This window comes from Solanum pennellii, chromosome 5 (assembly GCF_001406875.1).
Source record: "Solanum pennellii chromosome 5, SPENNV200".
Taxonomy (NCBI): domain Eukaryota; kingdom Viridiplantae; phylum Streptophyta; class Magnoliopsida; order Solanales; family Solanaceae; genus Solanum; species Solanum pennellii.
In genome coordinates, this window is record NC_028641.1 from 72,517,992 (window position 1) to 72,540,858 (window position 22,867).

At 34.5% G+C, this 22,867-nt stretch overlaps 3 protein-coding genes across 7 annotated transcripts; 2 read left to right on the forward strand and 1 right to left on the reverse strand.

Moving 5' to 3' along the window:
• Nucleotides 1-1,638: 1,638 nt before the first annotated feature.
• LOC107019096 lies at nt 1,639-5,681 on the forward strand. 2 transcript variants are annotated; one of them, XM_015219675.2, is made up of 2 exons: nt 1,639-1,748; nt 4,433-5,681. In XM_015219675.2, the coding sequence occupies exons 1-2, from the start codon at nt 1,667-1,669 to the stop codon at nt 5,107-5,109; spliced, it is 759 nt and encodes a 252-aa protein (XP_015075161.2). In that variant the 5' UTR covers nt 1,639-1,666; the 3' UTR covers nt 5,110-5,681. The 2 variants fall into 2 exon arrangements, with proteins under 2 accessions (XP_015075161.2, XP_015075159.1); XM_015219673.2 differs by having other exon boundaries at nt 1,658-2,007.
• Nucleotides 5,682-12,381: 6,700 nt separating this feature from the next.
• Nucleotides 12,382-16,243, forward strand: LOC107018571 (pyridoxine/pyridoxamine 5'-phosphate oxidase 2). Of its 2 annotated transcripts, none has more exons than XM_015219080.2 (8): nt 12,382-12,569; nt 12,661-12,710; nt 12,799-12,856; nt 13,467-13,499; nt 13,701-13,796; nt 14,815-14,979; nt 15,061-15,124; nt 15,854-16,243. In XM_015219080.2, the coding sequence occupies exons 1-8, from the start codon at nt 12,483-12,485 to the stop codon at nt 15,928-15,930; spliced, it is 630 nt and encodes a 209-aa protein (XP_015074566.1). In that variant the 5' UTR covers nt 12,382-12,482; the 3' UTR covers nt 15,931-16,243. The 2 variants fall into 2 exon arrangements, with proteins under 2 accessions (XP_015074566.1, XP_015074568.1); XM_015219082.2 differs by having other exon boundaries at nt 15,863-16,243.
• A 205-nt stretch (nt 16,244-16,448) lies between these two features.
• On the reverse strand, nt 16,449-20,032 carry LOC107018570 (laccase-6). Of its 3 annotated transcripts, none has more exons than XM_015219078.2 (6): nt 19,224-20,028; nt 19,005-19,177; nt 18,657-18,901; nt 18,182-18,310; nt 16,854-17,795; nt 16,449-16,769 (listed from the first exon to the last, which is right to left on the reverse strand). In XM_015219078.2, the coding sequence occupies exons 1-6, from the start codon at nt 19,356-19,358 to the stop codon at nt 16,639-16,641; spliced, it is 1,755 nt and encodes a 584-aa protein (XP_015074564.1). In that variant the 5' UTR covers nt 19,359-20,028; the 3' UTR covers nt 16,449-16,638. The 3 variants fall into 3 exon arrangements, with proteins under 3 accessions (XP_015074564.1, XP_015074565.1, XP_027773123.1); XM_015219079.2 differs by having other exon boundaries at nt 19,005-19,156; nt 19,224-20,025; XM_027917322.1 differs by having other exon boundaries at nt 16,449-17,795; nt 19,005-19,156; nt 19,224-20,032.
• Nucleotides 20,033-22,867: the final 2,835 nt, after the last annotated feature.

The following is a 22,867-nucleotide window of genomic DNA, read 5'->3' on the forward strand; positions in this document are numbered from 1 at the left end:
AATCTAATCCTAATTCAAGGTTAAAGAGAGGGATTAATTTAGGATTAAAGATAAAATAAAATGGGTCATATCATATTTTTTAATGGGTCGGGTTAGGTGGGTGGATCACTAAATGATTTAATTTATTTTTTAAAATTTTTGGTTTGTTATATAAATAATTAATATCAATAAATTTTAATTAAAAATAATTTAATAGATTGAGTGACTTTCTGAGGAAAGAGTGGATAGTTGAGTGACTTTCTGAGGAAAGAGTGGATAGTTGAGTGACTTTTGAGGGAAAATTGAAAGTTGATTGACTTTCTGAGAGAAGAGTGCATAGTTGAGTGACTTTTGAGGGAAAATTGAAAGTTGAGTGACTTTCTGAGAGAATAGTGCAAAGTTGAGTGACCATCTGAGGTATTAACTCCAACTTCATGTGTCACTTTATGTCTTTTGTCTTTTTTCTAATAAGGAGGATATGAACTTATAAATAATTTTAGTTTTTCTGATTAAAAAATAAGATTCCAATTAAAAATACCATTTAAAAAAAACAAAAGTAATACAATTTTTTGAAGGTGCATAGTTTATATTCCTTTTATTTCCAAATAAGTGCTAAATAGCACTTCCATTTTATCCAAAATAATTGATGTTTTTGGGTTCCAAAAGGATCTGATCTTGTTCTTTTAAAATTAGTCATGTTTAATACCTAACGTTTTACATCATTAAAAATTACTTTTCTTCAAGACATGTAATCATCGATAAGTTCCTAAAACTATTTTTTATTTTCTAAAAATAATTAGAATGTACATAAGTTAAAAATTATCACTTATTTTAATACTAAAAATATTGTAAGTTGCTTGGATAATCATAATTCTTTTAATTTATGAGCCATTCGAAATTATATCTCTACCTTATAAAAATAGGGATAATACACAAGTATCCCCTCAATCTATACTCGAAATTTCAGAGGCACACTTATATTATATTAAAGTCCTATTACCACCTGAACTTATTTTATTAATAATTTTCTATTCCTTTTTGGCCTACGTGACACTATCTTGTGGGTCCAACACTGATTGACTTTTTTTTAAACTAGTGTCACGTAGGCCGAAAAGTATAGAAAATTACTTATAAAATAAGTTCAGGAAGGTAATATGACCTTAGTATAGTATAAGTGTGTCTGATATTTCAGACAGATTAAGGGAATACTTGTGCATTTTCTTAAAAAAAAAAATATAAAAAAACTTAACAATAAAATGTGCCCATATTTTTTCTCTCCAAATCTAATTTAAATAATTATTATTTTGCTATTAGGGTGTGTGATCTATAGTAAGAACATGAAAAAATTTCAAGAGAACATATTTTTAAAAATTATTTTAGATCATAAATTTTAAAAGTATTTATATTTTCCTTAAAACATCATTTCAAATTAAAATATATCAATATATTCAAATTTTGATTAAAATTACTATAATAAGATAGAACTTTGAAAAGAACATTTTATTCTCACGCTATTTAACACTATATAAATATACTCAGGTGAACATAAAAAAAAATGACAAATAGTGCAAAACAAAAAATACTCCATAAAATATGATATTAGTAGCAACAATTTCGACCAAAATTAAATATTTTTCAATCTCTTTTCCCAATAAAATAGGAAAAAAATAGCTGAAGCTGAATAGGCATGCAGACTTATCATGTCAAGGATTTTATTAGTATAGTATTAATGTATCCATCTTTGAAAGGGTTGTTGAGCAAATCAATAGGTAAACCACTCCGATTCTGACATATTTTCTCTATTTTTCTTATTATTAATGGTGAAATGTGTCTATTTGCATGATTAATCAAAGATTCACGGTGGGTTTATCTTGTGTTCCCAAAAAGATTCAAACTTTCTGCAAACTACTACATTGTTTTCAAGAAAAGAGAAAATGGGGTTGTTGACAAACAGAGTGGGGAGGAATGAAATCAAACCAGGAGACCATATTTACACTTACAGAGCTGTTTTTGCTTACTCCCACCATGGTAATTTCACCCAAAAAAAACTCAAGAAAGAAAAATAGTTCATTTTTGCCTCTCTGTGTACTTTGGTTTATGTGTTTAGTTTACTCCACTTTTCCTTCTTAGAAAGCTGCTGTTATCTGTGATTTTCCCCATTTTGAATGTTTTCATTTGGTTTTGACAGTCAAGATTTGTCTTTTATCATGTGAATTAGTGAACCTAATTAGATTTGTTTGGGATTGTTCAAGTGAAAATAGCTTCTGATGTGCTTTCATTGTTTATTTTGTCCCTCTAATTCGATATAATTTACAGCAAGAAGAAGATACCCGGTGTAATCCCGGTGTGGGGATGCTAGTGTATACTCAGACGTTATGCCGTCTTGGGAGGTAGAGAGGTTGTTTCCTAAATTTTGTCATTAAGCAATGAGCCAATAACTAGATTATTCTTTATCTGTATATGGAGGTATATGTATGTTTGTTTGTGTTTTATGTGATTTTGGATGAAGTAGAGTGGAAATGGCTTTGAGAAGTTTTTGTTTGTGCTGAGGGTCTATCGGAAACAACCTTTCTACTCTCCAGAGATAGGGTAAGGTCTCATACATCTTACCCTTTCTAGAGGGATTATATTGGGTGTGTTGTTGTTGTTAGTATTGAAGTAGGTCACTTATATCTATGGTGGTTCATTATGAACCGTTGATATGTGTATCTATTGATTGCATGAAATTTTGAATACATGGATATTGCCTCAAATAAGTACTTTTTCATATCCTTCTATGAACCGTACGAGCACGTCCTCTGTCACCCTCCACCGCACTTACGACTCTATACCCCAACCCTGATAAGTTTCGTGATTGAGTCCTGAGTAGCTTGCTTGTACATATGGAGGTTCAGGATTGAGATATGTGTCTGGCTTAAATCATGTGTGCGTCGGATTTCAAAAACAAGTATATCGAATTTAGTAATTTTTTATTAGCGCTTTTAAATAAGACCGAGATGAGCTGAGAAATTCTGAATGACGAACGGTTTGAGTGTTATAACCATTTAGGATATATGTGTAGCTATTTCTAAAACTATGTTGCTTGGAATTTTCAAAAATGTCAATGAGTGCGTGTCGGATTCTCCAAAGTAGTGTTTTTTTTTTAAAGAATCCGACACGAGTGCAGCATCGAAAGCGAAGAGTCCGTGCAACTTAGTTCTAGAAAATCGTTGTGTGAAATAAGTGTCAATATCCTTACGTTTGCCAAAGTTACCTAAACTAGAGTTAGATTCTTCTCTTCTATTCTAGAGTACGAGAGTAACTGTTACAACACGGACATATAGTTCCTCAACCTTCCATCTTGGAAAGCCTGTTATTAGATCCACCCTGATTTCCTAATATATTAGCTTAATCAGTGCTAGACTTTTTAATTATTTAAGTCTTACAAATAGTACTTAATCCTTGTGAAATACTATCATTATAATAAAAAAAGGTGCTAAAAAAGATGGATCGATATTCTTGTATGTCCTATTGCCTGGTTAATATGATTAAACGATACTGCAATTTGAAATGGTGTAAGTTTGATTGTTAAGGTTATCTCCTCCACGAAAATTTAGTTGAAAGGTAAGTATGCACGTTATGATATGTTGATTTCTACATTATGGCTACTAAATTGTCATTTTGTAGCTAAGAGAGCTGTTGATCTGAATATAAATAGAGAAAAATGCTGTAGCCACATAGTTGAATTATTTGAAGTATTGTTGCTGTAACATGTGCTCTTCTATCTTTTTGGAAGGTACAATAAAACCTAGCAAAATGTTTATTACTCTCCTTCTGGATGTGATGACTATATTAAATGCTACTTTTTGGTAGCATATCAGTATGATCAAAGTGAGGATTCATGACATTCATGTGAAATCTTCTTCTATGAATCTTGCATTGTACAATTGAAACAATACAGGACTTCAGTTTTTACTGCACAAAATTACGACTTGATGGTAAAACTAGCAATTTCAGAGGATTTAAGGTGCAGATTAATTGATTGATAGGCTAGAGGTGATCTCCTGGAGTTACTGTGTTATATGTTTGACATGCTGTGGTCTTATGGATGCTTTATTGCTGAAATTTGAACGACCGTGGCTTCTTATTTGTGCTTGTTCAACTCCAACAAACCAAAAAAACTGCTTCTCAGGCTATCACATGGTCTCTCGAGATGCATACTTTCTAATTAAAAAGATATGAAGCAAACACTTAATGTCTAAAAGTTGGTTCTGTACCTCGTCTGAACCTTGCTGTAAAATCTATCTTACATGCAATATATGACTGCAATTCCTCTGATCTACAAGTTCATTTTCTTTATATTTATTTAAATTACGATGCTCGAATTAGTATTGAATAGAAAGGTCAATTTTTCTTCCCGCAGATAAGTACATTTTTTTATATGTTGAGTCTTCTAAGAATGTGGTATTCATAGGTATTTTTGTTGGCGGAAGCAAAGTGGTCCATTTTAACCGTCTTGAGGCCTTTTCTGATGCTGCTGATGATGATGAAATGTCAGACCTTTCTTCTTCATGTCCAACCTTTCCCGACTGTGGATTTAAGCTACCTAACAGTGGTGTTGTTCTTTCTTGTCTGGATTGCTTTCGCCGTGATGGTTCACTCTACAACTTTGATTATGGAGTAAGCCCATCTGTTTTCCTGACCAGAGTGCGAGGGGGCACTTGCACTACTGCAGAATCAGACCCTCCTGAGATGATCATACACCGAGCAATGTATCTTCTTCAAAATGGATTCGGGCACTATAATGTGTTCCTTAACAATTGTGAGGACTTTGCGCTGTACTGCAAAACAGGCCTTCTAACAGCTGATAGACGTGGTGTTGGTAGTAGCGGACAAGCTTCTTCCATCATTGGTGCTCCTTTAGCTGCTCTTCTTTCCTCTCCTCTGAAGTTGCTAATTCCTAGTCCTGTTGGTGTGGCCACACTAACAGCAGGGATGTATTGTATGAATAGATATGCAACTGACATTGGCATTCGAAGTGATGTTGTCAAAGTAGCAGTTGAAAACCTGGAAGAGAAGCTTGGCTACAGAAACAGTCATGGAAGAGTCATCGTAGAACACAGGTCTTTGAATCGGGGAACTGCTAGGTGACATCAATCTCAATGTCTTACACAGAGCGTATTCTTGATGTTGTATCGATTTTATGATGAAGTTATTGTGTTTGCTTAACATACAATACATATTGTCCAGAAACTACTCTTTGGTTATCCATGTGTGAAAGGTAATGATCCTACTCTAAGTCGACAGTAACTTTTAGGCATAATGCTTAAGCATACATTCATAACTTGGCCATTGTTAGTAAGTAAGCACTTCAACTTTTGGGATTGTACATCTCAACACTTCATCTTGGTTTTAACGTACAACTTAACACTCCACTCGTCCTCACTTTATCTCATGGACACCTGATGCTGACATGACACATAAATTTTGAAGGTTTCTAGATGATCATTTTATAAGTTGGAGTGCTCAATTGACACAGTGGTGACAAGTTGAGGTGTCTAGATGTGCACACTCAAAGTTAAAGCGTTTACTTGCCTTGAGTGCTTGTTTATGTATTATGCCTAAATGTTATATTTTGGGAGTGTCTCGTTCATGTAATCGCCTGAGTCTATGTTTTGGCACAGAAGATTGCTGTGCATAAAATCTGTATGATTCCTGCTTGACTTTTGTTGTGTGCTTTCCTCTAGTTATTTTCTAGCTTCTTTGTTTTAGAAGCATCACCAGCTTCCCCCTTTGTCTGAGTCGCTATATACTGAAACCAAACTTAGACTAGGCTAAGGGGTGGATTTCATTTTTATTTTTTGTTTTCTTTCACTTATACCTTATACTTTATCTGAGTCTAATGAGGTGACCGAGACTACAAAGGTAGATCGAAACACCATGAAAACTTTGTTGACTTTATCATCAATCTTGATTTCGCTACACGAATAACGAAAATAGGTTTGTGTTCTGCTTTTAAAGTCAGTGTCTTAAATACAAGTTAAAACATAGTGAAATTGTTCACGAGTCGTGTCTTTTAGGCCAAAATTGTATGTGTTACTCAATTATTAACAATTATGATGGATAAGTAGAACTTGATAATATTCATCCCCCCCCCCCCCCAAACCACCTTATAAAGGTTTTTTTTTTATAATCGATAAAATAATATTCATTAATTTTTTAACTGAAAAATATGTTGCTAAATTATTATTTTAAAATATTAACAGACTCTAATCGCGCTTAATTTAAAATAAAGTAACTCAATTAGCGGATGAATAGGCAACAAATGACACTATCCTCCACTATGTTAAAATTTGTACTATAGAAAGTTATTAATTTTGTCATCAATTTAATTTTTAATCCATTTATATCTTTATTATTGGTAAATCATCTCACATTTGCTTTTACTATTATTGGAACTCGCAAAATGAATAAATTTATATGCAATATTTCTCGTGAAAAGAAATCTAAAATTTATCATTCAAGGACATAATCAAGTTAAACCTTCTCGTAAGGGGATAAAAACAAAAATGAAAAATGAGTGATTTAATAAGGAATAAGTTATTTCAAAATAATTAATTTTGAAATAACTTGTTCGACTATATATATGAGATATAAAAATGATGAGATAAATAATTTAAGAACTACCTAACACTTATAACCAAATATGAAATAATATTTCTATATTTCCCCTTGAGATTACTCTACCTTGTACATCACCCTAAGCAACTCCAAAAAAGTATAATACATGTTAAAATTGTTCAAACACAAGTTTTTACCTTTTGTCCACTAAAAAGAATTAGTTAACCAAATGCATATGCTATTCAAAAGTTATTTTAAGTAAGAAGTAATAAACACAGTTTTATACTTGATTTTAAATTATTAGTTTTGTTAATGTTGAAGAAGGCTGAAACCTCCATGGATGAGAGCTTGGTTAGAGAAGAGGCATTGAAAATGTGTGCTATTTTCATTGAGTTGAAAAACTGAAAAGGAGTACAATAGTTATATAACAAACATAACAAACTTTGTAACTAACTTTCTGAACCTAACTAACTAATTAATTGAACAACTAATTAACTACACTAACAGCTTAGTGTAATTACTAATTTAACCTCAATACTCCCCCTCAAATTGGAGCAGAGGTGATCGAAGCCAATTTGTCCAAAAGTGTAGAGTGTTTAATCCCAGTTAGTGCTTTGGTAAGAACATCTGCCAACTGATCAGCAGTATCAACATGATGCAGTGTAACAAGCCCTTCTTGAAGCTTTGATCTCAAATGACAATCCACTTCTATATGCTTCGTACGTTCATGGAAAACAGGATTCCTAGCAATATGTATGGCTGCTTGGCTATCACAAAACACAGGAAATGGTGCAGTCTGATATATATTCAGCTCCTCAAACAATCTCTGCAGCCAAGTTAACTCACCTACTACCTTTCTCAAGGATCTGTACTCTGCTTCAGCTGAAGAGAGTGAGATTGTTTCTTGTTTCTTGGACTTCCAACTAATAGGACAGTCTCCCAACAATACAATATAACCACTAACGGATTTCCTTGAATTAGGACAGGCAGCCCAATCAGAATCACAATATGCTTGTACTTCAAAATTTGCAGCAGATGACATGAAAACACCTAGAGTAGGATCTTTCTTGAGGTATCTTAACATGTGAAAAGCAGCATGTAGATGAGGCTCTCTAGGGTCTTGCATATATTGACTGAGAAGTTGTACACCATAAGCAAGATCAAGTCTAGTATGTGTAAGAAAATTCAACTTGCCAATAAGTTTTCTATAGTAAGTAGGATCATCTAGAACTTTCCCTTCATGGGATCTTAGCTTGATATTTGGATCCAGTGGAGAAGATAAAGGAGCCATGTGATCACAATTGAACTCTTTGAGAAGGTCCAACACAAACTTTCTCTGAGAAATCAAAATTCCATCATCCTTGTACAAGACTTCTAAGCCTAGGAAGTAATGTAATCTGCCAAGATCTTTGATCTTAAACTGGTTGTCAAGAAACCTTTTGAGCTCATCAATTTCATCAGTGTCTGTTCCTGTAAGTAAAATATCATCCGCATAAACACCTAGAAAGACATTAGATGCACCTCTTTTTCTGTAAAACAGTGAATAGTCATGAAGAGAATGTTTATATCCTCTTGTGTGTAGTGCTTCAGTCAGTTTTTCATACCACTGCCTACTAGCCTGCTTTAGACCATACAATGACTTGTTGAGTTTGCAAACCAAATTCTTGTGAGGAGTGACCAAACCTGGTGGTATGTCCATGTACACTTCTTCATGTAAGTCTCCATGCGGGAAAGCATTGTTAACATCAAGCTGATGTATGTTCCACTGTTTCTTTGCAGCAACAACAATGAGTGTTCTCACAGTAGTCATCTTTACCACAGGTGAGAAGGTTTCTGTGTAGTCTATGCCATGATGTTGAGTATATCCCTTTACTACAAGCCTTGCTTTATACCTCTCTACACTTCCATCAGCCTTGTGTTTGACCTTATAAACCCACCTACAACCAACAGGCTTCTTATCCTTTGGTAGGTGTGTGAGAGTCCAAGTGTTGTTGTCATGCAGGGCAAGAAACTCTTGTGTCATAGCCTTTTGCCATGCAGGATCCATAGATGCTTCCTCATATGTATTAGGTTCACAGTCATGAGAGACATTCATTACAAAAGATTGACTATCAGAATTAAAAACATCAGGAGACACATGATTTTTAAGAGTAAAAAGGGCATTCAAGGATGATAAAGGTGGTTGTGGTGGTTGTGAAAGTGAAACAGTTGAGGGTGGTACATTGTGAATATAATCAGACAAATATGCAGGGGTCTTATGTAGTCTTTGGGATCTTCTAAGTTATGGTATGGATAGTGAATTTTCAGGTGTGATATGAGCAGGTGATGTGGAGATAGTGGGTGATGTTGTGGGAACTTCAGTGACAGCTTCATTACTAGATTGATCTTGATCATCATATGATATTGGATAATCATGAAGAGAAACACAATGAAAAGGAAATTTTGGAAAGTGAGTATGATCTTTAGACATGACAAAAGGAAAAATAGTTTCATGGAAAATTACATCCCTTGAAACATGAATTTTCTGAGTGGACAAGTTCAAGACTTTGTAACCCTTTGTAGCATAGGGGTATCCAACAAACACATGTGGTATGGCTTTGGGATCAAATTTAGCTCTGTGGACTTTTGGAGTAGTAGGATAACATAAACATCCAAAACTCTTTAAGTGTGAGTAGGTAGGTTTGTGTTTATATAAGATCTCATAGGGAGTTTTGTTATGGAGAGGAAAAGAAGGTAATCTATTTATAATGTATGTGGAAGCAAGTATACATTCACCCCAATATTTCACTGGGAGTTTGGACTGGAAAAGGAGAGCCCTTGCTGTTTCAAGGATATATTTGTGCTTTCTTTCGACCACACCATTTTGTTGAGGAGTATAAGGACGAGATTTCTGATGAATGATCCCTTTTGATTGGAAAAACAAGGTGGTTTCACTGCTAGTGAATTCTAAACCATTATCTGATTTGATGGTTTTAACAGTGGTGTTGAACTGGTTCTCAACCATGAGTATAAAGGCTTTGAGTATATGAAAAGCATTGCTTTTACTACTTAGAAGATGTGTCCAGGTAGATTTACTAAAATCATCTACTAAGGTAATGAAGTATTTGAAATTGTCATGAGTTGGTGTTTGATATGGACCCCAAATATCACTATGTAATAGTTCAAAAATGCCAGTAGTGGTGTGAGTTTTAGGTGGAAAGGGTAATCTGGATTGTCTTGCCATGGGACATATAGGACAGAAGAAAGGTTGTTTTNGATTGTTTTGAGGAGAAGTTTACTGGTATAGAAGATATATTTTTCATCTTCACAAAAGGTACATGTCCAAGTCTATAATGCCACAACAAATCCACACTATCATTAGGAAAGAAATTAGAATTGAAAGAGTTGTCAGCAACATTGTCTTTATTACCAACAAAAGAAGAGTTTATTGCATTTGAATGAGATTTACATGAGAGAAGTGTACATTGTACTGTATCACTGGATAGAGGAAAGGAATGATGTTGAGCATGTGAATGCTTTTGTAGGCAGTCTGAGCAAAGGAAGTAAAGGCGCATCTTACCAATTTCCAGAGGCCTCTTCATTGAAGGGGCCTGCAAGAGACAAGAAGTGTTAGAAAAAGAGACAGTACATTGAAGATGTTTTACAAGAGAATTGATGGAGATTATATTGTACTTGAAGGAAGGAGCATATAATACCCCTGACAGGATGATTTTAGGTGTAAGGTGTACATTGCCAACCATAGTGATTTTGACTCTATATCCATTTGGCAATCTGACTAACATAGGATAAGGTAGATTAAATGTATTTACAAGGTTATTTTTATTAAAAGTCATGTGATGAGAAGCTCCTGAGTCTAGAATCCATAGGTCAGTCCTTGTTTTGAAACACTCACATGAAAGTTTAATATAATCAGGAGAAAAGGAACAAGCAAAACCACCTGCAAAGTTCACAGATCCACACACTCCATCATTTTGAAACTGATTCAGCAGATGAGAAACTTGATCATATTGTTCCTTGGTGATACTGATATTCTCATTTCCTTGAGGATCATTACAAGAGGATGAACTTGACTCCTTTGTTTGCCCACTAGCATCTCCATCACAGGATAGTCTTACAGAGTTTGCTGATGCACCTCTTCCTCTATTGTTATGCCTTGGATTTGGATATGTGTTTTGGACTGTGTTCCTTGGATTGTGCTGATCACGAATAGAACCATTTGTGTCATTAGATGGATAACCATGCAACTTGTAACATTTTGCTCTAACGTGTCCTGGCCTTCTACAAAAATCACAAAAAGGCCTTCCTCTTGGTGTTGTGTTGGAGGTGGAAAAGTTCGTTTGAAAACTTCTACCTCCTGAATTTGATGAAACTGCAGCTAAAGAGCTACTCTCAGTAAACAACTGATTACTTGGCTTAAACTCTCGTTGTTTTTCCTCCTGCACTAGTAAAGCAAAAGCTTGTGCCAAAGATGGTAAGGGATTCATCATCAAAATACTTCCCCTAATCGTAGTATATACCACATTCAAGCCCATCAAAAATTGAATCAAACGTCTGTCTTGCTCTGCTTTCTGAATATTGGCTTTAGCTCCACACACACACACACACAACTACACTGACTTGAAACACATAGACTGTTTAATTCCTCCCAAAGTTTCTTCATACGAGTGTAATATGCTGTGATATCAAGAATACCTTGATTAAGATCATTTCTTTCTTTCTGAGTTTGATACAATTTTGCTCCATTTGCTTGATCATATCGATCCTCCAGTTCTGTCCACAGCTCCAGAGCATCATTGACATATTCAACACTACCAGCAATATCTCGATCTAGAGAATTAAGAATCCATGAAGTAACCATATCATCGCACCTCACCCATTGACGATAGCTGGAATGATTTACCTCTGGTCTCTTACACTCACCATTGATGAACACTAGCTTGTTCTTCACCGACAAGGAACGAAGCACACTACGACGCCATGAATGAAAACCAGTACCATTGAAGGGAACTGGTACAAGCACTGCTCCAGGATTATCTGAGGGATGAATGTACAAGTGACTCCCTGCATCAATTCCAGATGGAGGAGGAACACTGTCCAATCCAGTGCTCGTAGAGGCAGAATTTGCCATTTATGTCGCAAAAAAAAAAATTCAAAGCAGCAAGATCTGCAGAAGATGAAATATGACGAACTGATACGCAAATTGAAGACGAAAGAAGCAAGAAAATCAGAAATGTTCCTGCTCTGATACCATGTTAATGTTGAAGAAGGCTGAAACCTCCATGGATGAGAGCTTGGTTAGAGAAGAGGCATTGAAAATGTGTGCTATTTTCATTGAGTTGAAAAACTGAAAAGGAGTACAGTAGTTATATAACAAACATAACAAACTTTGTAACTAACTTTCTGAACCTAACTAACTAATTAATTGAACAACTAATTAACTACACTAACAGCTTAGTGTAATTACTAATTTAACCTCAATAAGTTTCATTTCAAATTATTGACTGTTTTAAAAATACTTGTCTAATCAAATTTACATCTTCGATTTTGCAATATTAATGAAATACATCCCTATATTCTTATCAAATTTAGGGGTGATTTCAACACTTCTCTCGATTTTTATTAATAACTTCATACTTTTATTTAAGTTTGAATTGCTATGTCATATGACATATCAAAAGTATATCAATATATTTAAGTTTAATTAATTAGGTAAATATGTATTTTTAATAATTAAATAGGAAACTAATAATTTGGTTATGTAATATTTACCCAAAAGAAAAACCCATCTTGATAAATTAACCTTGATTGGTAGAGTGAAATTGGAACTATTTCTATGGAGTTAGTTTCTGTATTTGCTTCTTACTGACAAAAATTGTTCCAAAAACTTGGGATAATTGCCGAAGATGAGTAGCTCAGCACCATGGAAGCAGCTTCTACTCAGCTCCATCAACTCCAATTCCCATCTTAAGCATTCAACCTACTTTCAGCTCGTACAAATTCCTGCATTTCTTCGTCTTCATTCTAATTCTTGTTGTTGAATCAGTTTGTTTTTTTATGATTTACTTTTGCTTCTTGCATTAGGCAACTGTTGGATCCAATGGAAGACCCTCAAATCGAACTGTCGTCTTCAGGTCTGCTTCACCCCTTAAGCGTTAAATTCACTGATTTCTTCATTTTCATTGTGTGTAATTTATCTCTTTTTTTCTTTTTTTTTTGTAGAGGTTTTCAAGATGGTACTGATAAGATTCAAATTAATACTGACTCACGAAGCTGCAAGGTTTGTAATTTTGGAAATTGAATGATTTTTGTTATAAAAAAATGTAAAAATTGTTGATACCCTTTTGTTTTAATAAAGTTCTGCAACTTTCAAATATTAATATGAGTTTGCTCGGATAGTAAACACCCTTCAATAGAGTCACCTAGGGAAGGGAGTAAAAAAAGGTGGGAGCTTCCTTGGAGGAGTAAAAGAAAAAAACAAGAATTCATATCATAAACTATTTACAATTTCTAGTATGATGGTAGTAGTAGTGGAGCCAGAATTTTCATAGAAGGAATTCAAGTTGTGATCTTTAATCAATATTATCTTCAATTTTATTGTTAATAATTATTTACTTTGCTTCGGTTATCATATTTTTTTTCTTTTGTTTGGAGTATTATGACTTCTTCACTATTGTATTTCATTTACATACTTTACTTTGATATGCTTTACTTGAGCCGAGGGTCTATTGGAGATAGCCTCTCTATCTTCACAAGGTAAGAGTAAGGCTACATACACACAATCCTTTGTAGGCTCTTCTAGTGGGATTACGTTGGACATGTTGTTGTTGTTGACATTTAAGTTGTGTATTGTGCTTAGAACTGATGAAGGTTTACTTAAATCAGTGCAGATTGAAGATCTTAAGCATTGCCCATTTGCAGAGGTATTTGATACTTTGTTAATTCATTATTGCTAGAGAGAATATAAATGATTTGTCTCATTTCTTTTCCATGGCTTCTGAATTGGGCCTTAGTGCTTAATGTGTAAATGCACAGCAGAGTTGCTTCCCGTTCGACTTTTTGCAAAATGTGAAACACACTGTAATTAATCCACCGCTGTTTGAACAAATCTGGTAATGATTCAGGTGTGCTGGTATTTCACTGAAACTTGGGAACAATTCAGAATTCATGGAAGAGTCGATATGATTGATGCATCAAACTCTGACCCCGATAAACTTAAGGTAATTCTGGAAGGATCTTTACCATGTTGTTTTTACCTATACATGTGATAATTTTGCGAGTTTATTTTTGTTCTACTAGTGATATATCTAAGACTTGCGATCACCTGCAGTTTCAGAGCATGTGCCTCTATCTAAAATTAAGTGTCACTAGCTTATTTTAAGATGTGTTAAAAGCTCTAACTGGAAAGCAACAAATTCATTTAGAAACTTTCTGTATTACCCGTTCCTACTTCCACAACCAGAGCTCGGAGAATGAAGAGATAAGAGGAGCCTATGGAGAATGTGGTCAGAAATCTATAATAGAGTCCGACCACTACGATCAAATTGATTATCTTCATGCGTAAGGATACTAGATTACCTAGTAGAAAAGATTGAAAAATCATCACAAACCTCCTTTATTTCTTTTCTGTTGCAATTTCGGGTAAAAAAAGTTCTCGTAGACGAATATTTACTCTTTAAATCCCTATTTCATTTGTAGGGTCAACTCGTGAGTTCTCAAATCTCAGAATACAGTTCAGCACTTTGCTATGCTTCAATACCGTGCATTTCTGATTTTACTAAGGGCATTTTCTTGCAAGTATTTCATAGTAAACAGTGGTGGTTTCCTCAGCTAAATTATATTGCTTGCATACTTCTGCTCTAGATACCTTGAATCATCTGGCAACCCGTATATTCTGGTTTTGTATTTAATCCCGTTGATTATTTCAAACATGTATAATCAGCTTAATAGGGTAAAAGACTTCATAAAAAGCTACATGATCAGTTCAGAACATTTCAAAAGTTATCAATGTTGCTTGGTGCTTCAAATGACATTTGCTTCATAACTGGTCACTTGATGAGATTGTTATGTAAGATATTGATATTTTTTTATCACACAATCTGTAGTATTGAACTGTTAATCTCTATAAATAGAGATCTACTTCATCAACTTGATGCAGTAATTAAACTTACTGCCTCAATTTTTTTCTCTTGGTAAATAATATATTTTCTTCTGCATATTCTGATAATAACAATTCAGCAAAGAGAGGCAGCTTGGTTTGCTGGTTCTGTGAGATCAAGACTACAGTATTTGGGGCCTACTCCAGGACTTCCTTCTCTAGATGAACAACAATCACATGATTCATTGGATTCGTCTGCTGGTCCAGTCGATGCATTCTGCCTTCTACTTCTGGACCCTGAGCAGGTCTGAGTTTGTCCCTGGTCATGTAACTCTCACGAAGAAGAATGTTCATCTGTAACTTCTCACTATCTGTGTTACTTACAGGTTGATTATCTGAACTTGAAGAGTAATGAGAGGCTAGCATTTACTACTGCGCGAAGTGTCAATGGTGAGAACTTCTGGACACAAAATAAAGTCAATCCATGATTTTGATTTTTCATCTAACAGATTATCCCAATCAGACTATTGGTATATGCACCGTGATGAATCTTTTTAGTATTATTGAGATAATTTTGAAAGGAATATTGTTCTCTTCGACTGAATAAACTAAATATTTCATATGTAATACGATCTCCATTACATTAATATAGAACTTATCTGTCAGAATTATGAGATATAGGAAAACTCTATAGGTTATATTAGTCATGGTTGCATACCCGGCTACCAAAGACTTCTGCTGTTCTTCTTGTAATGCGCTCTACTTTCTGATCTGTGCTATGATGATCTATGTTTTGGACCATGATATTATTTCTGAGATACCTCACAAGTAGGTTAGCCTTCCCCGCAAAGCTTCTTGCCCAAACTAGTATTTCAAGTTATTCCAATCCTGAATAAGATCTGTTACTTTGTTTAATGAGATTGGAATACTCATTCAAGCAAGAAGTGTCCCCAAGAAAGGGCATGCTAGATGATTATCCCTCTTTGTAAAAGTAAAGGGCCTATTTATATTGTTTTTCTGCCAAGACTCTGTGATTGAGAGTTGGTTGTGCTAGCCTTGCAAGTTATAGAGTCGATCAAGTTTGTAGACACTTCTATCCTTGTACTCAGGTGTCTTTGTTGAGTTGTTAAAGTATGATCTATAATTATTTTAATTGTAAATTAAAAATGGATTTGTTAGATTTCACAGTTCCTGATGAAAGAAATCAGCTGAATTTGAAGCACATGCGTAATAAGGTACCTCTACCCAATCTCTAATGCTTCAGTTTCTGTTTGTGGTCCCTGGTATACTTTGTCACTAGCTGGAAGCCACTCACCATTCAGAACATTTTATTCAGAGACAACTGGTAGCTTTCAAATTTCTCCTACAGGATCCCTTCAATTCTACCTTGTGATGAATTGTGATTTACCAATCTATAAATTGACAAAGTTTATGGTTGAACTGTTGTGATAATTTGAATTACCAAAACGCTTGTGCTAAGCACTTGCTAGTTGTACTTGAAGGAAATGTTAATACTCTGTTTCTTTGAGTAGTTAGTTAGTTATCTACCGCCTAAAGGCATGCTTGGAATTACCCGTTTTCATTCTTAGTAAGCTTAGAAGAAAACTGGGACTACTAGAAGCTTCTTGGTTCCCATACTTACAATTTGACTTTTCTTATATTTCTTATTAGTGATCAATCATTTTCCAATTTCCTATATCCAAAACCCTACCTGTCTGCATATGTCTGTGTGCCGCGTAAAGGAAGCTTCATCATGATGCAAAAGGCAAACTAATGAACATGAAAGACAAGTTCCGATTCTATTACACAGACTTATAAATGTCAACAATTGCCAATTCTTTGAATAAAGAAAAACAGTGTATCAGCTATTGCACACTTGGTGGGTCAAAGAATCTCCAATTGGAAACATATAAACATTCCAGGTTTGTTGTTATCAACCTCCACCCTAATAAACACACATACATCTAGCATCTGGGCAAGTCTTTTGGAGGATGAGGAAGTCTTTCTAATGGCCCTTCCCCATTCTTCACAATGAGCACCACCGATAAGCCCCAAGATAAATGTATCTCCAAATGACAGTGCATAAACCATGCCCCTGTGCATGAAAATGGTCCATCCGTGAGTTTAGTACAACGGACTGTAATGATTATGAGATGAAGTTTAAGTTCTAATTTATTACCTGGATTATCAGCAACGAATCGAATGGCAGCCCATCCACCTACTGGAACTCCAATTGTGTTCATATATGGTGGATCCACCAGATTGAAGTTGGCTGTATCTGGATCATAGTTTCCGGTGCCATAACCAACAACATAAAAGCTGTAGCCATGAAGATGAATAGGGTGGTTCTCCGTGGAAACGGTGCTGGTGTCCTGTAGGATCAGTTGAACCTTGGTCCCATAGTCAAGGACATAGGTCCTAGTTCCATTCAGTGAATTTGTGTCATTAGGAGGATTATTAGGTGCCCCATTCACAAAATCATAGAACTTCAGGGGTACCCGAGGAAAATCTTGAGTGAAGTACCCACTGATGTTCTTGTAGTAAGCTTCCAAAATTGAGATGTTAGGTTTACTAAAGCTGATGTTATTCATGGAAGCAGCCATGACTCCACCATCTTTAGCTTGACAATCTTTTTGGGGATTCTTTGACCGGCATTTTTGCACGTTTAGTCCAATTGTAACGAATAGGTTTCTGTCAATATCTTTAGGAACAGTAACAGGATTAAGACTTCTAAGCCCGTCCATGACTGTCTTAGCGGCAAGATTATCATCAAAATGTGGTAAAGCTGCAGGTAAACTTAAGTCATTTGCTGTGGCACCAAAATACTGGAAGTAAGCTATTGCTGTTATGTTTTGAAATGAGACATTCTTAGCAGATTGATAAGGTCCCATGGCCATTGAATATTTTGCTATATGTTTATCTGCTGTGACTAGGACATTTAGGGTTTGCCCCGGCCCGAGCATGACTTGGTCTGTGGTCAATGGCTTTGTGTACTCTGCATCAACTTCAACAATTGTCAATCTGTGATTTGCAATGGCAAAGAAATGCTCCTGGTTCAAAGCTGCATTGATTAACCTTAACAAGTATGTCTTCCCTGGAACCGCATATATTTTAAAAATATCTGAAACAAATCACTGACACGTTTTAGCTAACAGAAACAGTTAAAAAGTACTCCTTGTCTCCCAGTTTGTGTGATGCACTTTCTCTTTTGGTTTTATTTAAAAAAGAATGGCATATTTCTATACTTCAGAAACAAATTAACTTGAAACTTCTGATTTTATCTTTAAGGAGATGATTTATAGTCATACAAATATCTATCGCATGTTTTGGACAAGAAGTCTTAAAAGTCTTTTTTTTCAAAAAGAAGTCCGTGTCAAGTCAAAGTGCGTCACTGAGATGGAAGGAGTAACAAATATGACAATTAATGATGCAACTTTTGTCATTTTCTCCTGTTTTTGGATTCGAAAGTTGGAAGTAAAAAGTTGCATAATGAATGTAAAAAATTACCATCAGCAGAGCAATTATAATTAGGGCCGGGTTGGCCATTGATGGTAAAAGCATCAGCCGGTGGTGGGGCTCCGCCACTAGCTAAAACTGCCTGCTCAATTTGCACCATATCCTTCATCCAAAACTCTCCTGTTAAACTCCCAATTTTGAGAACAGCAAAAGCTTTTAGAAAGTCGGTGTATCTAAGTTAAATCGTTTGAGACACTCTTCAGAAATAAGATTGTTTTCAGATGAGTGTTTGAGGAAAAAATTTCTTAATAACATTCTTATTCTGAAAAGTGTTCAAGTTATATGCATCGGTGGTGTAAAGATTGTTTATACTAATGGTGTAGTTTTGTCTGTTATAGCAAGTTGTTTACCATTTACATTAGGTGATCAATCAACATCCATTAAATAGAGTTATTTTTTACACTGTTAGACATATAGAACTTATATTCTTCTCAAAAAGAAAGATAAATCTGTTGAATCCATGTACCTAAAATAATAATATGCTCTTCATATGGGAAGTTGAAAGGGTAAGGAACACCATTCTTAGGGTAAACAACAATGGCACCATAAACAGTGGCTCGAAGCCACGAAACGTGAGCGTGCCAGAAAAATGTCCCCTTCTGTTGTACAAGAGTGAACTCATAAGTGAAGTTTTGTCCAGTTTGTATGGGGCATTGTGTAATGTAAGAAGGGCCATCTGACCAACACGATAGCCTCTGCCGGATGCCATGCCTGATGAAATTTTGGAAGCTCAGGTAAGCTTAATTTGCCATAATGGGAAAAAAGAGATGAAAAATAGGCGAAGAAATTGTAGATTTTTTCAAGTACTAGTTACCAGTGGATTGTGATATTGTATGGGGATTCATTTGTAACTCTGACGATAACTTTATCGTCTTCTTGAGCATAAACAACTGGACCTGGATACATTCCATTGATGGTTGGTATCTCTTTAGTGTTACATAACTTGGTAACCCTAGTAGTTTGCACCTGAAGAAGAAAAAAAAAAGACTTCAGTGACAAGTAAATATCATTTGTTTGATAAAATAAATTAAACCTTAAAATCATAGAATCTTGTTGATCTGCCTCCTCGCCGTTGTGGTCTAAAACCCACAACATATTTGCTATGTTTATTGCAGAGAAACAAGATCACTAAGAAGTAAATAAACAAAGTAGTGATCAAGTTTTTCATGTTGAAAGTTGGGAGGATAAAGGTAGATTGACATGTTATAAGACTAAAGGCTTGATGAATATATACAAGGAAGAGAAATTATAAGATGTTGGCTAGGTGTGTTTATATTTGATTGCTTCCATGATTCCTCTCACATGGTTTTGTAATAATAAGTTGTTGGGAAATCTTTATTCATATATATTATGCTCACTGATGAGCAATTTTTGTTTTTTTTTTTAAAAATGAAATGTATAGCTAGCTCATTATAGTCCCTGACCATACAAAATTTTTGCTTAATTTGGGATCATATGAGTACATAAAAGTTAAATAGATTATGACTGAGGAAGTGGAGTTTTGCTTGCAATGCAATCCTGCTCTTTTTGAGTAGGGAAGGCTACTTGTTCCTCAACTTACTATTGCCCTACTTCTGCAGCATACGTACGTTCACACTTTACTTGCATGACATGTTTATTATAACCCGCCCCTCGTATAATCACTCACTAAGCAGGTGCGGAGGTAGGGATGCAAGGGGTTCATTTGAACACCATTCGTGAGAAAAAAGTATAGGTATATGTAAGACGAGGCCAAATTTATTTTTAATACACATATATCGTAGATGCTGAATCTTATTGCTTCTTTGCATATTTAAACATTCATATTTCTGTATTGGCCATAATTGACAAAAACATTGAGTCTTAGCTACTTTATACAATCAACAAATGAGATGTGCAACAAGTTGAACAAGGAATAAAAAGACAAAAAAAGAACTTCTACTAAGTTTTGTATGTAAAGCTAGACAAATAGAGCTGTATATATGATCATGCATTGACCCCAATGTGACTCAATTGTATGAATTCCTCTATATGAGTAGTAGGGCCAATGTAAAGTGTTAGTCGAGTAGCTTTGACTCAGATCCTATATATGTGTTAGGAACACCGTTAAATCACACGAGTTATGATAAAATTCAAAACTCAGATTGTTGGAGTAGAGTTGTGTGTGTGGTTGAGAGGCGTTTAAACAACATTAACAAACTTAGTATAATTTCATAGGTGGATTTTAAGGAGGGTAGTGTGTGCACACGCATGCCTCTCCCCTACCTTGTAGAATGTTTTCGATAAATCCTCGACTCAAAATGACGTTCAAAGAAGATGGAATTTGGCAACACGTGAGATGACAAGATGATTAGGGGCAATTTTTAAAAGGGTATTAAAAAAGATTTGAGTGTGTGGCCTTTTGTAGACATTTTTTATCACTCAAAATCATAAGCAATTTATGCACGCCTGAGGGCCCTAAATTAAATCCTCTCTTCTACAATTATATTTTCCTAATGTGTTATGACTAACAGACAATTGCATCTCTTTCATTTTAAGGGAAAATATTCATAAAAATCATAAGGAAAAATAATTATAGAAATAATATCGTGTAGCTCCTTTTGTAATGTATATAGGACTCGTTTGGTATAAGGGATAACTAATCCCACATTGAAGGTGGAGTAACATTCGTTGAATAACTAGTTTCAAGATAATTAATCTCGGAATAATAACTTATTCCGCTTTTTTTACTTTGCTTGTTCTATCGTCTACGGGCAAATTTTCAAGGTTAAAAAAGTCCTAAACATTTGACATCGATTGATCAAGTCGGGGAAAAAGTTCAAAACCATTCACCTCCAACAAAAAATTACACCTAATAACCTAAAAAGTGTCTTTCACTTTTGACATGCATAAGTACTAGTAACTTAAAAGGTTAACAAAGGCATTCTTACAAATCAACCACAGTTACTTGACATGCATACGTACTAGTAACTTAAAAGGTCACACAGCCTATAAATTAATCTCACTTTTTAAACTTCTCTTACAATTTGTGCTTTTAATAAGATGAAAACAGTTAGAAAATAATATATACAAGACATTATGAAACGTAAGATTTAATTATTATACATGTTTTGTAAATTTCTTCATATAAATATAGGATTGAAATTAAAGTTACTAAGTTTAACTGAAATCGTACGTAACTTTCTACCTCCACCCTTGCTTAAACAGAAACATTCATCTGCAAACTGGGATTAGTGAATTTTCTTCATCTTAACCAAAAGTTATGAAATCGTGTCTTGAAATAAAAAAAAAATACTAAAACTAAGTGTTTCTGTTAAAGAATGACAAAAAGTCCCACATCGGTGATTAATGAGATGGGTTGACTCTTTATAAGGCTTGGGCAATCCTACTCCCTTTGAGCTAGCTTTTGGGGTGTGAGTTAGGCCTAAGACCTAATTTTACAGTATCTCTGCTAATGGGTCTCATCTTAAAAGTTTAAGTTATAAAAGTCGTACATTCTTATTTACTTTCAGGTGTTTGTATGAAATAATACAAAAGCAATTTCATCGATCATAAAAAATAAATTTGAACCTTTTCCCGATCTACAACCATATACATATCTTTCTAGCAGCTTTACGCATGCATATAGATATCTACATATCTTAATAAATCAAATCAAGAAGATGAAAACTTCGATTGGGTAAACGAAGCATGTTTTGTGAATAAAAGAGGTCGATTTTTCCCTTCTTCATTATCATCATCATCATCATCGTCGTGGAATGTACTAATCGTGATACACGAGCATCGTTCGAGGGATGCAAAGAAGGCCGATGCTAAACTTGTCCCAATTCTATTAGCCATTTTGTCCAATTTATCGCATGAAACAAAATTGCAATTCTGCTGCGACATGGCAAATTTGTACTTTTTGTAGTACTATAGGTTAAATTTTAATTAAAAACGAAGTATTTTTTTAAGATGGAAAGAAAGAAAGATCCAAACGATCGTCCACCAAATAATATGGTGTGTGATGGATTGAATCTTTCTTTCTAAACAAAAAATCTTGAATTCGCCCCTTTGAAAATGAGAAAAAAAACTATGGATAAAGAATGTGTCCCATTTACTAGGTCTTATATGGTGTGCATTAGTTGAGTACGTTGTAATAGCTAAATAGTTTCTCATGAGTTTTACTGAGGGGATATACTTTTATGAAATAGTTTATTATAATCACCGCACGTTTATTGACAATAATGATTGTATCATAAATTAAATTTATTGTTTCAATATTTACATTTGGCGATTCTTGTGTGATCACCAAATAGAAAAATGAAACTAGTATTAGATCCTAGTTTAATGTAGTTATGGGTTTTTATTTTTTTTAAAAAAATACAATTGGGGCTTTACATATTTTATGTGGAAAAATCACCCTCCTCAAACTATCGTAAATAATATGTTAATACCTTTTGTTATACTTTAAGGTTATATATACCTCTACCATCAATATTTTGGATTGTGTATACCCTTACTACTAACGGTTGAACATCTCAGCGACTAACCCGATTATTTATTTATTTTTTATCCAAAATTAAATAAAACTCGCCCCATTCTATTTTAAACCCACCCCGAAACCTTTTTTAAAAATCAATGAAAGTTTTGGCTGGATTAATTGGTACCCCCATTTTATTAAGATATGTGGTATTCATATATATATGTATATATATA